We start from the raw sequence: 12,544 nt of genomic DNA, 5'->3' as shown, positions 1-12,544 counted from the left end.
GCTGGAGAAAAGATGGCAGGAGTTGAGGGCCAGTGTGCCTGAGCATCCTTAAAACATTAGCTTATAAAAACCAAACCAAAAAAAGCACTTAAATACATACCTGGAATGCAGGGCAGCTGTAGTGTTGAAAGGCAGCACTGTTGTTTACTATTTGCCATTTATATAAAACATACTGGTTTACCTCTCAGGTGTATTGTATTATTACTAGCTGCATTTCATAAATGTAGAAACTGAGACACAGAAGTGAAGTGATTTGCACAGGGTTGAAGAGGGGGTCAGTGGCAAAGACAGGCTTGGAACTCCAGAGTTTCTGCTTCCCAGCCCCCTGATTAGCGGATAAAATTGCAGTTTGTGAATACCAGAAAACCATTTTATGTGATTAAACAATTGCTACTTTAAAGTTGTATTGAAATATTTGTTCTGAATAACACAGTTTAGTTTAAGATGTGCAAGCTATGTCTGATTGTTGGGGTTTATTCCTTCTAAAATCTGAAAGTCATTAGACAACAGTAACTTGTTGTTCTAGATGTCACTCAAATATGAGTGACACTTGGGCCTCTGCAATGATGGTTTAAGGAGTGTGTGCATGTTAGTTAAACTTTTCCTAGCTGTTTTAAAAAAAAAAAAAACTTGAAACATAATTATAGGGATGTTTGTATTATGTAAATACAAGTGAATGCTGTTGCAGACTTGGCTATAGATCTTATTCTTAAATGGTCAAAATCTGGGCAATTGTGGGTGGATATTTCTGAGGGTTTGGTAACTAGTCTAACAGTCTAAATATTTAGCTGTTTCCTGGACTACAATAACTGGACTATATTTAAAAAAAAAAAAAAAGTTAAGTGCTTCACAGCTCTGTGCTGTTTGCATCCTGTTGATAAAAGTCTAATTATTGCTAGTTGCCTTGTACATTTTTTAATATGGTTGTTTTTTTTTTAAGTCTCGTATAGTTCATTTATTTGAATGTGTAAATATGTTACAGCTGGCATAATGCAATAGCTTGTGGTTTAACAGGAGGAAGTAAGGGGCCTTTCCTATAAAATATTATGTATGTAACAGTCCTCTTATTGCAGCAATTAGGTTTAGCTGGCAGGCTCTTCCCTCTGATACATGCACAAACCTGTATATGCTCTTACTGATCTCTGTGGGATTTATCTTCATATATTTGGGGACAGAATCTGGCTCCAGATAGGAATAATGTTGAAAACAAAACTGTTCCAGTTGTTGCATCTAATGTATCTTTTGTCACACAGTCCAACAGCCTGGATTTGTGTAGTCAACATCGAGTGGAATGTGTAGTAACAAATCCGAAAAGGAGGAACTGCTAATACACGCTCAATCACAACAAAGCTGCGGCTCCCTAAATTCAGGCATTGCTTGGCTTCAGTAGTTGGGCATAGCAAGCGTGTTTGTTAAATGTTGGTATTCCGTCATGATCTCTTAAATCTCTGCTCAGAGCATATTGAACAAACTTCTCTCCCCCCCCCACCCATTGTTTTTGCTTAGGCAGCCGCATGAATGTGCACTTCACAGACAACTAAATGGCGTAACTCTTGCCCCAAAGAGCCTACAATCTGAATGCCCAATCTTGCATACTTGTGTGAATAAAGGCTACAAGATTGAACTCTTAAGGTTTACGGAAATGGTTCTCTTGCATAAGTTATAGAGGCCCTGTCCATTGTTTAAGGCCCCACTTTGCTCTAAACTAATTTAGAGATACATAGAACCTGAACGATTTTCTGTAAATTGTCTAAAATGTCACCATTATTACAAGTATAAATTGTTTTGCTTCTGTTAATCTGACAGATAATGTGTTGAGCTGTTGTGCTCATAGTGCAGAGCTGGTGACCTAATACTAGCCTGACCACTACTGACAATTGGTGCTACGGCTCCCATTGAAAGGTTTGGCGTGACGAGGCACTCTGTAAATTGCACTTCTTGTCAAAGAAAATATCAACATTAAAGTTCAGCTCAATAGAAAACTGGGCTTGGAAAGGGGTTTGTATATGTGGAAATCCATGCATGTGAAATAGAAAAGGGGGCAGATTATGATTGAGAAAACTACTCAAGTCTTGTTCAGAACAAGATGTTAAAGGATGACTATCTACTTGGTTACATTCAAAATCTGACCTATTTCTAATAGGTTCTCTCTTGGGTGAATAATCCAGTTTGAAAAATAGTTTTTTTTCTGTTAAATGCACTGTTCTTTCATTGAGATTAAAAACTGGTTTGGGGGGTCTTGTTTTGTGGCTGCTGTGCAACAGTAGTCAATAACTATTGAAACACGGAGCTATCTTGACTCTTCTGATGCTGATGAAGTAAATAGTAAGATTGTCTCCTGTCATGTTTCCAAGGCAAACAGAAGACAAAGTGTGGGAAATGGTATCTTTTTAAAAATACCATCAATGGAGAGTGAAAGAGAGCTCTAAAATAATAATGTCAGTGGGTGTCTTAAGTAACTAAGGCTGGAGGCATGCTTCTGGTTGACAAGGTCATGCTGTCCTTGGGCAAACTCAATTCCATGGCAAGGGTGCATTGAGACTAGTAAGTGGAGTGTCGTGACTTGCAATTATGGCCTGTGGGCATAAACATGAAGGAATCTGCCAGTCTTATCTATAGCACTTGGGATCGAGATCCCTTCAAATCCCATGAGCAAAGTAGGGCATTGCAAAGAACATATAGAGTTGAAAAGAGCATAGCAAGTGGTGTTGGCAGTGAATTCATCACTTCACCTTGTAATTTCTCAGAAATACTCTATTATTCTAGGGCAGTGATTCTCAAACAGGGGTATGGGAGCAGACTTCAGGAGGTCCACCAAGCAGGGCCAACGGTAGACTCGCTGGGGCCCAGAGCGTAAAGCTGAAACCCCACTGCATGGATCTGAAGCCCGGTGCCCTGAACCCTGTCAAAGCCTGAGCAATGTAGCTTTGTGTGGGCAGACAATTGCCCTGTTTGCTATCCCTAATGCTGGCCCTGGCTTTTATATGCAGAAAAAAACAGTTGTTGTGGCACACATGGGCCATGGAGTTTTTATAGCATGTTGATGGGGGCCTCAGAAGGAAGAAGGGTTGAGAACCTATGTTCTAGGGTGATAGCCACAGATACCGAAGTAGCTCTACTGTATGATGTGATGTTTGCTATTGTAGTAGGTGTTTGGTGATGGTGGCGGTTGCTTTTAAATAAGGGTGGTCCTGATTCATCAAACAGAATGGGAATGTGGGAGGAATAGCCGTGGAAGTGCCTGCCATGTATAGTCACTTCGTGTAAGCAGAGGGGTGCTAGCACAATTCCAAGCTGGCTGATCTACCTGCTGCTGCTTATGATTATTATTTATTTATTTTGTATTACAATAGAATCTAGAGGCCCCAACTGAGATTTGGGCACAATTGTTCTAGACACCATACAAACACATCATATGAAACAATCCCTGTCTTGAAGAGCTGACGAACCAGAATGGGAAGGGAAATGGAGGCACAGATAAGTAAAGTGACTTGCCAAACGTTATAAAATCCAGAAGTCAGGGCAATAGACTGGGATTTGAGCTGCTAGATCATGTTGTCTCTCATATCTAAAGTGTCTCCCACAGCAGCTTCAGTTGAACACAACTTTCTTCCTTTTCTGCCTAAAATTAGCATACAGCGTTGTATACTGGCTTCAGTCTCACCCCAGAGGAGGCTGCACCTCAGAGAGTGACATGAGCTTCATAGGTATAATTGATGTACTGATTTGCAAAGCACCCTGGGATCCTGTGGGATGAAAGGTGTCCTATAAATGTAAATATTGGTTCAGCTACATTTTAAGGGCAGGAGGTATCTTGAGATCCCATGGGAAGTAGAGCGATGCTAATGCTTGTACTGTATCAGCTACTCCAGCTGGTGTTCATTATTAAAGGCTATGTGGGTGAGAGGGAGGAAAGACAGTTTCACCAGATGAACTTATGGAAAGCAGAGATGTCTACAACTATGTAACATGCCAACAGCACCATCATTTTCGAAGTTCAACGTTCCCATCATTTTTATACAGGCATAATGTTAATTCTCAACACTTTTGCAAGGAAGATCTTATGAAACCTGATTAGAGTCCCTATTGTACATGGGTATTAAAGACCATTCTTTAGAGAAGGTTGGCTGGCGTTTGTTGCTGCTGAAATGAGCTGTCAAACTCATTAGCCTTGATTATTCTTTTTGGCTGAAGCTTTTTCTGTACTCTTGTGTTGAATCACTTATGTGTGGCTGAGGAGATGGAGGCTGAGTCTATGACCAATGCCTAGAGCCGTCTTAGATGGTAGCGTACATTGTAGTGTATGCTAACTGGGTACTAACTGAATTGGGGATTGGTAGATGGAGGATTGGGAAGAAAGTGGACCTTACCTCTAGGTTGCTAGGTCAAATCCTGTCTGAAGAGCAGTAACTCAGAGTGGATCTTTGGTGACATTAGTCTAGTTCCCAGTGGACTGGTGGGGGTCACTATAAACCACCGGCACAACTGGCACTTAGTTTGCAGTCTCAGCAGAGGATGAGGATTGACTGGTCATAGAGAGAGAGAACTCCCTTCTCAACTTCACAGGTGGCTGCCTCTATTTCAGGGTTGAGGCATCTTGTCAGGGCATCATGGAGAGGTGTTCTGCACCTGTTCTGTAGCTTCAGCTGCCTCAACTGCCTAGCTAGTGCCTTTTAAGAGACAAATTCGTATGGGGAAAAATGAAGTTAATACAAGCAGATATAGGAGCTGCAATTAGAGCTGGGATGAAGCTGCAAAATTCATCTCTGGATTCTGAACTCTTCGGTATTTCAGAATTTTCAGATCTGTGGTTTTGGTTTGAGCCCATCAAAAGTTACAATCAAACTAATTTCCCTTCAGTGGACAAATGCTTTGCAAATGAGATGTCACTGTAAGTCTAGGCAATGTTTCTCTTGTGCAAGAGGCAAATGCATCAGAAACTGTGCTTTGAAAGAATGCTGTTCTAGTTATCTTGTTTACAGTTCACAGCAGTTGTGGTTGTAGACCAGGATGCAGCTACATTAATATGTAGACTGTTGTAGAAAATTAAATGCTTATACCTCATGGACCATCTTATGGAACAGAACATCAAAGAACAGTAAACTGCTCCGAGAAGAGAGAGGGGGCCAAAATGAAGACACTGTCTGAGTTAAGAAATTACATGAATCTACTGCTTTTGAAATAAACTATGTACTAGAGTGAGAACTTAAACAGTTCCTTTTGTCGTCTTCATCCAGCCTGGTGCAAGCCTGCAGCCAGAACTAAGTAATTTTTGTGTGTGAGCATCTAGAGGAATACAGATGACCACAGCATACCAAGAAATAGCCACTGCCTTTTTTTTTTTATCTGAGATTTCATTTACTACAGTTTAATAGAAATACTAGTAAAATGCTGATGGTGTAGATTTTTAGATTCTGCACTATTGCATCTAGAACTCAATAAAACTCTCTGAATTTCAGAAGAGATGTGATGATGAACCTGTCATTGGTTTTGTATAAACATGTCCTTATGTTCTGTTGAAGTCAAATAGCTCTGGTTGCAGGTGTGGTGCTAGTTATATTAATAGGCTAGTGATTCTTGGCTTAGAGATGCCTGAACTTATCTTATTTAAATAACTTGATGGTGCTTGGTCACTGTTCAGATGGCAAAGGTTAAGCAGATTCTGCTGCTAATGCTCATTATGAGCTAAGTTGGTGGGGTATCTGGAAGAACCTTTGCTTAGAAGAAGAGCTCGGGCTTGCATTCTATAAAACAACAACCTGGAGTACAGTGGGAATCCAGCATGTACAAGTCAAAACAGGAACTGGAGCCTTCACTGTAAAGAGTTCAACTGGTATTGCTATTTTTATATTTGCAATTGTTTAAGTAGGTTCACTAGCTACCAGTGGTGCTCTGCAGAGCATGTGGTAGTCATGTGGCACTAGCGACTCCTCCTCCTACAGCTCTTTCTAATAGGTATTCAGGCTCTTCATTGCAGAACCTGGATGCCAGCAGAAGCATCTATAAAAGAGAAGCAGTAAGTTTCACCTTCCCTAGTGGCTGCTGCAGCTCGAGAAGACAGAGAAGACTACAAAGCCTTCAGCAGGAAGAGAGCTACTAGTGGAAGAAAAGAGTCAAGTGCATTGCCAGTGAGGACCCAAAGCTGCAAGGAGCTGTCCAGCTGTACCAGATCCCAAAGCTAGACGCAAGAGCTGCCAGAAGGACCAGAGCTTCCACAATGAGGTGCATTTGAAGGGAAAGGAGGCAGTGGGGAGCAGGGCAGGGTGGAGTAGGAGATCAGAATGATGGAAGTATTGGCAAGTAAGGTGAGATGAGTTGAAGCAAGGGGCATAAGGGATTGTCGGGTTTGTTATGGAGAAAAGGAACATGTTTTGGATGTTAGAGGTTGTGTACGTTCAGCAGGTATCATATTTACCACAGAACTTAGATCATGTGAGGTACCAATGAGCTCAGGATTTGGGGATGGGGGGAAAGTCAAGAGGAGAGATTACTGGTGGATGTTTAGATGTATAGAGAGGGTGAGATTAGAAACTGCCCTACTTTTTGCTCCCCTCGCTGGCCAGCTTTCTCCTTTGGCCAAGCCCCAGTAGACAGTATACAGCAGGTTTTTTGTCACCTGCCACAATGGCTGCCTCTGGTTCCCTTGGCATAGTCCAACTCTCTTCTTTTAATTTTAAAATACTCTGGATAACATTGTGTGCTTTGAGGCATCTAAGCTGCTTTCTCCCTTCTGTGTTAGAGCCAGTAGGTATCGACTTTACTAAACACTTCTTACTCTTAATAGAATTAAAGAGACACTGTCAGGACATACTTGGTCCAAAAGTTTTAAAATGATTTTTAGCCCGATAGGTGTCCCTTTAATGGGGATTCTTTCCTTTGAGCCTTCCACAGATGTCTGTCAATAAAGTCTTCTAGTTGCATTTCTTACAGTAGCCATCCAAATTGATATTCAAACTGACCTATCAAAACATAAGTTCTACTTCACGCATTGTTACCATGGCTTGACTTTCAGCCTTGTTTTTCTGTAAGAGGAACAGATAATCCACATTGCTGTTTGACACATTGTACATCCCTTCTAACTAGGCTGGGCTTGGCAAACTGAGAAAGGGGTGCAGATAAAGAAAAGGAAAGGGTGTAACAGAGGTTTTCTTGCCAGTGTGAGAAGACTTATTTGGGTTTACGTCAGTAAGATGATTAAATGTCTTGTCTCTTTTTGTAAAGATCTCCAGCATCTGTATGATACCATTGGTAAAGTATAATATTCAATTGATAAACTACGTAAATTCAGCATACTGAAACTTCCTCACTTTTGTGCATGAAAAATACCTGCCAATGCCATACCCTGTATCAACTTAGATTCTTGTTTTTAATTTCTTTGCTTCAAGAAAAGGGTGAGACCGAGCTGCTGACTGATAGGCTTCAATCTGAAGCCTATGTCTACACCGCGAAGTGGTCGACAAACCTTTTGACTTTCACGGGTACTTAACGCCCCCCTCCCCATGAAAGACAAAAGTTTTGCCCACACAAGTGGCAATGTGAACGCGGCTTTGTTAGCAGGAGCGCTGTCCGGCTGACAAAGCTAATGCTGCTTGCAGGGCTGGAAGTATTTTGTCGGTGGAAGTGCCAACAAAGTACTGACAAAGAGTGTTTACACCCGCTGACTTTTAGCGACAAGGCTGTGTCAACACAACCTGGTTGCTCTAAACTGCACAATGTAGACAAGCCCTCAAGGACACTGTTTTTACCTTAATGAAAAAAATCAAGGCAGTGTGATCTAGAGCTCAGGGCTCTGAGGTGGGAGTCAGGAGACCTGGCTTTTTAATCCTGGCTCTGACACTGACCTGCTGTGTGACCTTGAGCAAATCATATCCCTTCTCTGTGCCTTTGTTTCCCTTCACATCCTCTGTCTTGTTGGGTTAGATTGCAAGTTTTTCAGGACAGTCCCCGACTTCAGTGCAAATAATAAGGGGGAGAGGGAAAAGTAATTTCCTGAAGGTGCAATGTGTTGTCTTTCTCAAAAGCTGCCTTGCCAAATGGCAATTGTTCTGCAGTGAACAGACTCCTGGACAGAGATGACTGCAGTAGGCGGAAGGTGAAATCATACACTAGATAGTTATCCGGAGTTGATATCGTTTAATATGTAATCACTCAAATATCTACATGTCTAATTCTGCAGTACAAAGCCTTATCAGGAAAGCTGACTACTCCTTGACCCCTTCTAATGTCCTTTGAAAGTGTGTAAGACACAGTGGCTGGACCTAGCTCCGCAGGTATGTTGGATCCCAATGCTGCCAGCTCTGCCTACAGAAAGCATATATTTGAGCTAGTGCAAAAATTGACTCTAATGTGGACTTTGAGTGCCAGTCAAGTCAAGAGGCTATGGATGGCTGCTCAATGCATGGAAATGCATGACAGTCAAGAGGTATCAGCTTATATCGTGTTACCGTGAGCTCTGCACATTTAATCTTTCCATGTAGAATGCAAACATGTGTGAAGCATCTTTGAACTTTAAGAACAAAATGTTTTCATATGTGCCAGACCTGGAGCTTATAAATGAAAACTTTTTTTTTTTTTTAGTTCTGACCCCCCCCCCCAAAAAAAGAGCAGTTATTTTAAAAAGAAAAAACAAAAAAAACCCTGGTGAATAAGCACACCCTCCTCTTCCTTACCCCTCCTTTCCTTAGCTGTTTTCAGTGCAGAATGGAATTCTTACTAATCTCTTCCTCGCAGCTCCTGGTGAGAGAGGGAGTGAAGGAACCAACCTTTTCAGAACAAAGATGAGAAATGTCAGCTCTCGGTGTCCATTTCAGAAAAGCTAGATGTGCCATAGGGACTGATTCAGAATGTTGGGGACTGATCCAAAGACAATATCACAAAGGTCAATAGACTCCTTTTGACTTTGGGCTTTGAATCAGGCCCTGGGTGCTTCTTTGGTCCAAGTTATAGCCTCATCATTGCAAAGTTATAGGATTCTGGGCACAGACAATGATCCATCCTTTAGATGTTGGATGATTTTAATGCTATAGTTATTTTTCACTTTGCCTTTCTTTTCCCCAATGGAAACTCAAACTTTCTTCCATCAGAAACTAAGGTAAAACATGAACTTCCACTCCAGATTACTTGGCCTGTCTAATGGAATAAAGCCTACACAGTTAAGTATAGTTTAGGACTCTAATCTTATCTAGTTAAACTATGTAAGTAGTGAAAAAGACAGCAAAAACGCTCCGTGAAGTGCTTACCCTATTTCAGCAATGATGCAACTAAAATTGCCAATTTCTAGTTACTTTTGATGTGCTCTCTATTGCTCAATTATCGTAATAGTGAAATGAAAGGCTCACTGGCGTGCATGGCACAGCAAGTAGGTTTTTAGCTCAAAAGAAACATTGCTGGAACTGTCTCTTTGAAAGATTAGGGCTCCTGTATTTTTTCTCTCTCTCTCCCCCCGTCCCCCCGCCAATCCAACCCAATTGCTGGAAATAAAACCACCACCAAAGAGGCTTGTTTGATTTTATTTATTTTATGAAAAGGATTTTTAGATGTAGGTTCAAGTATTTAAAATACCACACAAGGTAAACATGAGAGATTAGGTATCTGTAAAATACTGTGAAAAGCCCTTTTGGTGTTACAATGTTAGAGGAGGAGGATGGCAAATCACCAGCAATGTGGGGATTTGGAGCAGCCCAGATGCTGCTTCTTATTCAGGGAAAGCAAATTTACACCACTAGTTTGATGGCTCCATCACTTTTACAACTGAGACTTCTAAACAGGAGTGAAAATGAGAAGAATCAAATGGTACAAATGCTTCTAAATCATTTGCCCTCTCCTTTTCTTAATATTTTTTTAAACAGACATCTCCTTAAGGTAGCAGATACTTCTCACTTTGGCCCCACACACTGTATTGTTCTAGTTCAATTGTTAGGAATTGCACTTGCATAGGAAGATTCGTGAAAGCCTCTGAGAGCTTGAATCACAAAGCATCAGATTTATACTCCATTTGCTACAGTCTTTTGAGGTCAAGGGGCTATGATTTGCTTTGAATCCGATCTTTAGGTCCAGTCCTATGAGACATCTCCTTGAAGCCAGTGGGATCATGGCAGAGTTTCATCCTTTAGTTGCGCAAGGTTATAGAAGTGGTATTGGCAATGCAAGAGTTAAATGTTTAACCCTGTTTGCAGAACCTTGTGTTCAGGGTGATCATTTTTATGTCTGAATTTTACAGTTTTTCTGAGCTTTGTCTAGAAAGGCCAGTCTATAGTGACAGTATGCACAAGGTAATCGGCAACATTTGCATAAGCAGTTGAAAGTGCTCCATGTATCTCTTTGATGAAAGTTTGGACAAATAATTGCAAGGAAGTTTTCTGCCACTGTTAAGAGCCTTTTTTTTTGTGGACAATTGAAGGGTCAGTCCCGTATTCCACTGCTCAGTAAGAATGTAGCGCACTCTGCTCCATGGTACTACATCTTGCATTACAGGCTGAAGTTCAGCTATGTACTCTATAGCCAGGGGACAGGTAGAAGGGCGAACTGAAACTTCGAGGAGAACAGGGAGTTCCTGTACAGATTAATTTACTGTCTGGATTCAGCTAACTGGTATTTTCAGGTCCATTACCTTAGAACAATAATGCTATAGAACTGTAAAATGACCTGCAAACCAGTGCTTTGGAATTCTCGTGAGGCTGAAACAGCTTTCTGCATTTAATTATTTCAAGGCAACTTCTAAGAGAGAGTGAAACTTAATTCTTGCCTAATGAACAATACACATTTCAAATAAAACATATTTAAAGAGACAATTAAAGGGGGGTTTTAGGTCCAAATCTCTAATTGAATTGATAACTAGTAACGTTTAAGGTCATGACTGCACTTATAGGTTTACAGCTGTGCTGCTGTAAACGCAGCTACGCGAACACTCTGTGCCGAGGGGAGAGAGAGAGAGCTCTCCTGTCAGCATAATAAAAACAACTCAATGAGCAGCGGTAACTGTGCTGGCCAGAGGGTGTCTTCCCTCCTCCACACACCTGAGCAACAAAAGTTTTGCCTATGTAAGTTCTAGTGTAGACGTGGCCTAAGTCAAATGTTGCTAAGGAATTCTTTTGAAAAAAAAAGTTTAAAATTTTTAAGGATGTGTGTCAAAAAAAATATTCTACCTAATAGTCTATGTCCATGTTTCATGCCTAACTTTTAAAAACTGGAAAGTTCATCTTTAAAACTTCCTCTCTTTCAGCCCAGATGTAATATTTAGGTCTAAATTAAATCCTTATAATTAGGAGGAAAAGAGCGTCTTTATTTTTTAAGTTCCATATTGATGCTGCGGTTGTTACTTCTACCTTGAGTTAAGCATGTGAATGCAGGTTCAGAGGAAATGGGATTTTTGTTTGTACCTTACTATGTTGGCTCCTTCTGGGCCTTTGGTGCTTTCAACATAGCTCAGGGCTCTGAATGTTACAACTGCCAAACTGCTGGTAGTGCCTTATGATTGGATTTCATTATTGAAATCCAGCAGCTGAACCCAGAAAGAATCTTTGTTTTAATCTTCATCTTAAACACTAGGAATATATTGTTTCATTACCTGGTGCCTGCCATGTTCTTTTTCTGATGTCTTCAGGTAACTTTTTTTTCTCTTCTCTTATCCAGAATTTTGTGTGGTGGTGGGGGGGGGCAGGGGGATCACTGTTAAAAGACTCTGATTCTACTTGTTCCCAGGAGAAGGGGTAGGGGTGTGTGTGTGTTTTAAACTAGTTTTTGTGTACAGCATTAGTTGATTACTCAGTTGGCACATGCATATCTAAAATAAACAAATTGCCAAACAGTTCTGTTTACAGTAGCCTAATTGCTTTTTGAGTTGAAAAGCATTTATACTTTTAACCACAAAAACTAGTTATTGTTCATGTGTGCAGGAGTTCCTCCCCCCTTACAGAACTGTACAAACATATTTTATGATGTCTAATATGCATCTTGAACTATTCCATTTATATGTGATGAGGAAGGGTTTTCTTGTGGACCTGGACACAGGACACCTGAGACATTGGACATGTTGGCCACAAGAGGAAAGTGTGGTCTAAGTGTGATATGAATCTGGACCAAGACATCCAAAAGCAATTATTAAGTGCCACAACTTCTGGGTGCCTGTTTTGAGACAGTTTAAAGAGGCTTTACTCAGAGGGTGAGTGCTGATAACTTTCTGAAAATCAAGGCCCCTTTAAGATGTCTCAAGTTGGACACCCAAAGTTCCTATCTATGCTTTGGAAATCTTGGCTTTATGGGGTGTGTGTGTGTGTGTTTTGTTGTTTGTTGTTTTGTTTAAATAAATTGACAACCCTATTTCCAGTGAATCCAAATATAAGTTTGTGCTCTTTGATTCAAAGGGGCTGGGGGGAGGTTGGAAGCTCATTTCCTGGTAGCTAATCATTTTCATTCTTCTTGAAACACAAATGCCTAATCAGTCAGGAGATGCTTGTTTTTTTGTAGCTGTTCATAAGCCTCTGTCAGATCAGGAAACTAACTAGCTGGAAGCAAACTAAACTCACTCAGTAATTTTTCTCATTAC

At 40.8% G+C, this 12,544-nt stretch overlaps 1 protein-coding gene across 1 annotated transcript in view; it reads left to right on the top strand.

Annotated features, from left to right (window-relative positions):
* Positions 1-1,389: 1,389 nt before the first annotated feature.
* The window catches only part of ITPR1 (inositol 1,4,5-trisphosphate receptor type 1), a 309,353-nt gene continuing 298,198 nt past the window's right edge, over positions 1,390-12,544 (top strand). The window contains 1 exon segment of the mRNA XM_030568211.1: positions 1,390-1,418. Coding sequence (XP_030424071.1) covers positions 1,417-1,418 — 2 coding nt within the window. The 5' untranslated portion in view covers positions 1,390-1,416.

The sequence above is a fragment of the Gopherus evgoodei genome, chromosome 7 (genome assembly GCF_007399415.2).
Source record: "Gopherus evgoodei ecotype Sinaloan lineage chromosome 7, rGopEvg1_v1.p, whole genome shotgun sequence".
NCBI classification, from domain to species: Eukaryota; Metazoa; Chordata; order Testudines; family Testudinidae; genus Gopherus; species Gopherus evgoodei.
The sequence above is the reverse complement of the archived record's forward strand: the minus strand, read 5'-3'. Positions and strand labels throughout refer to the sequence as shown.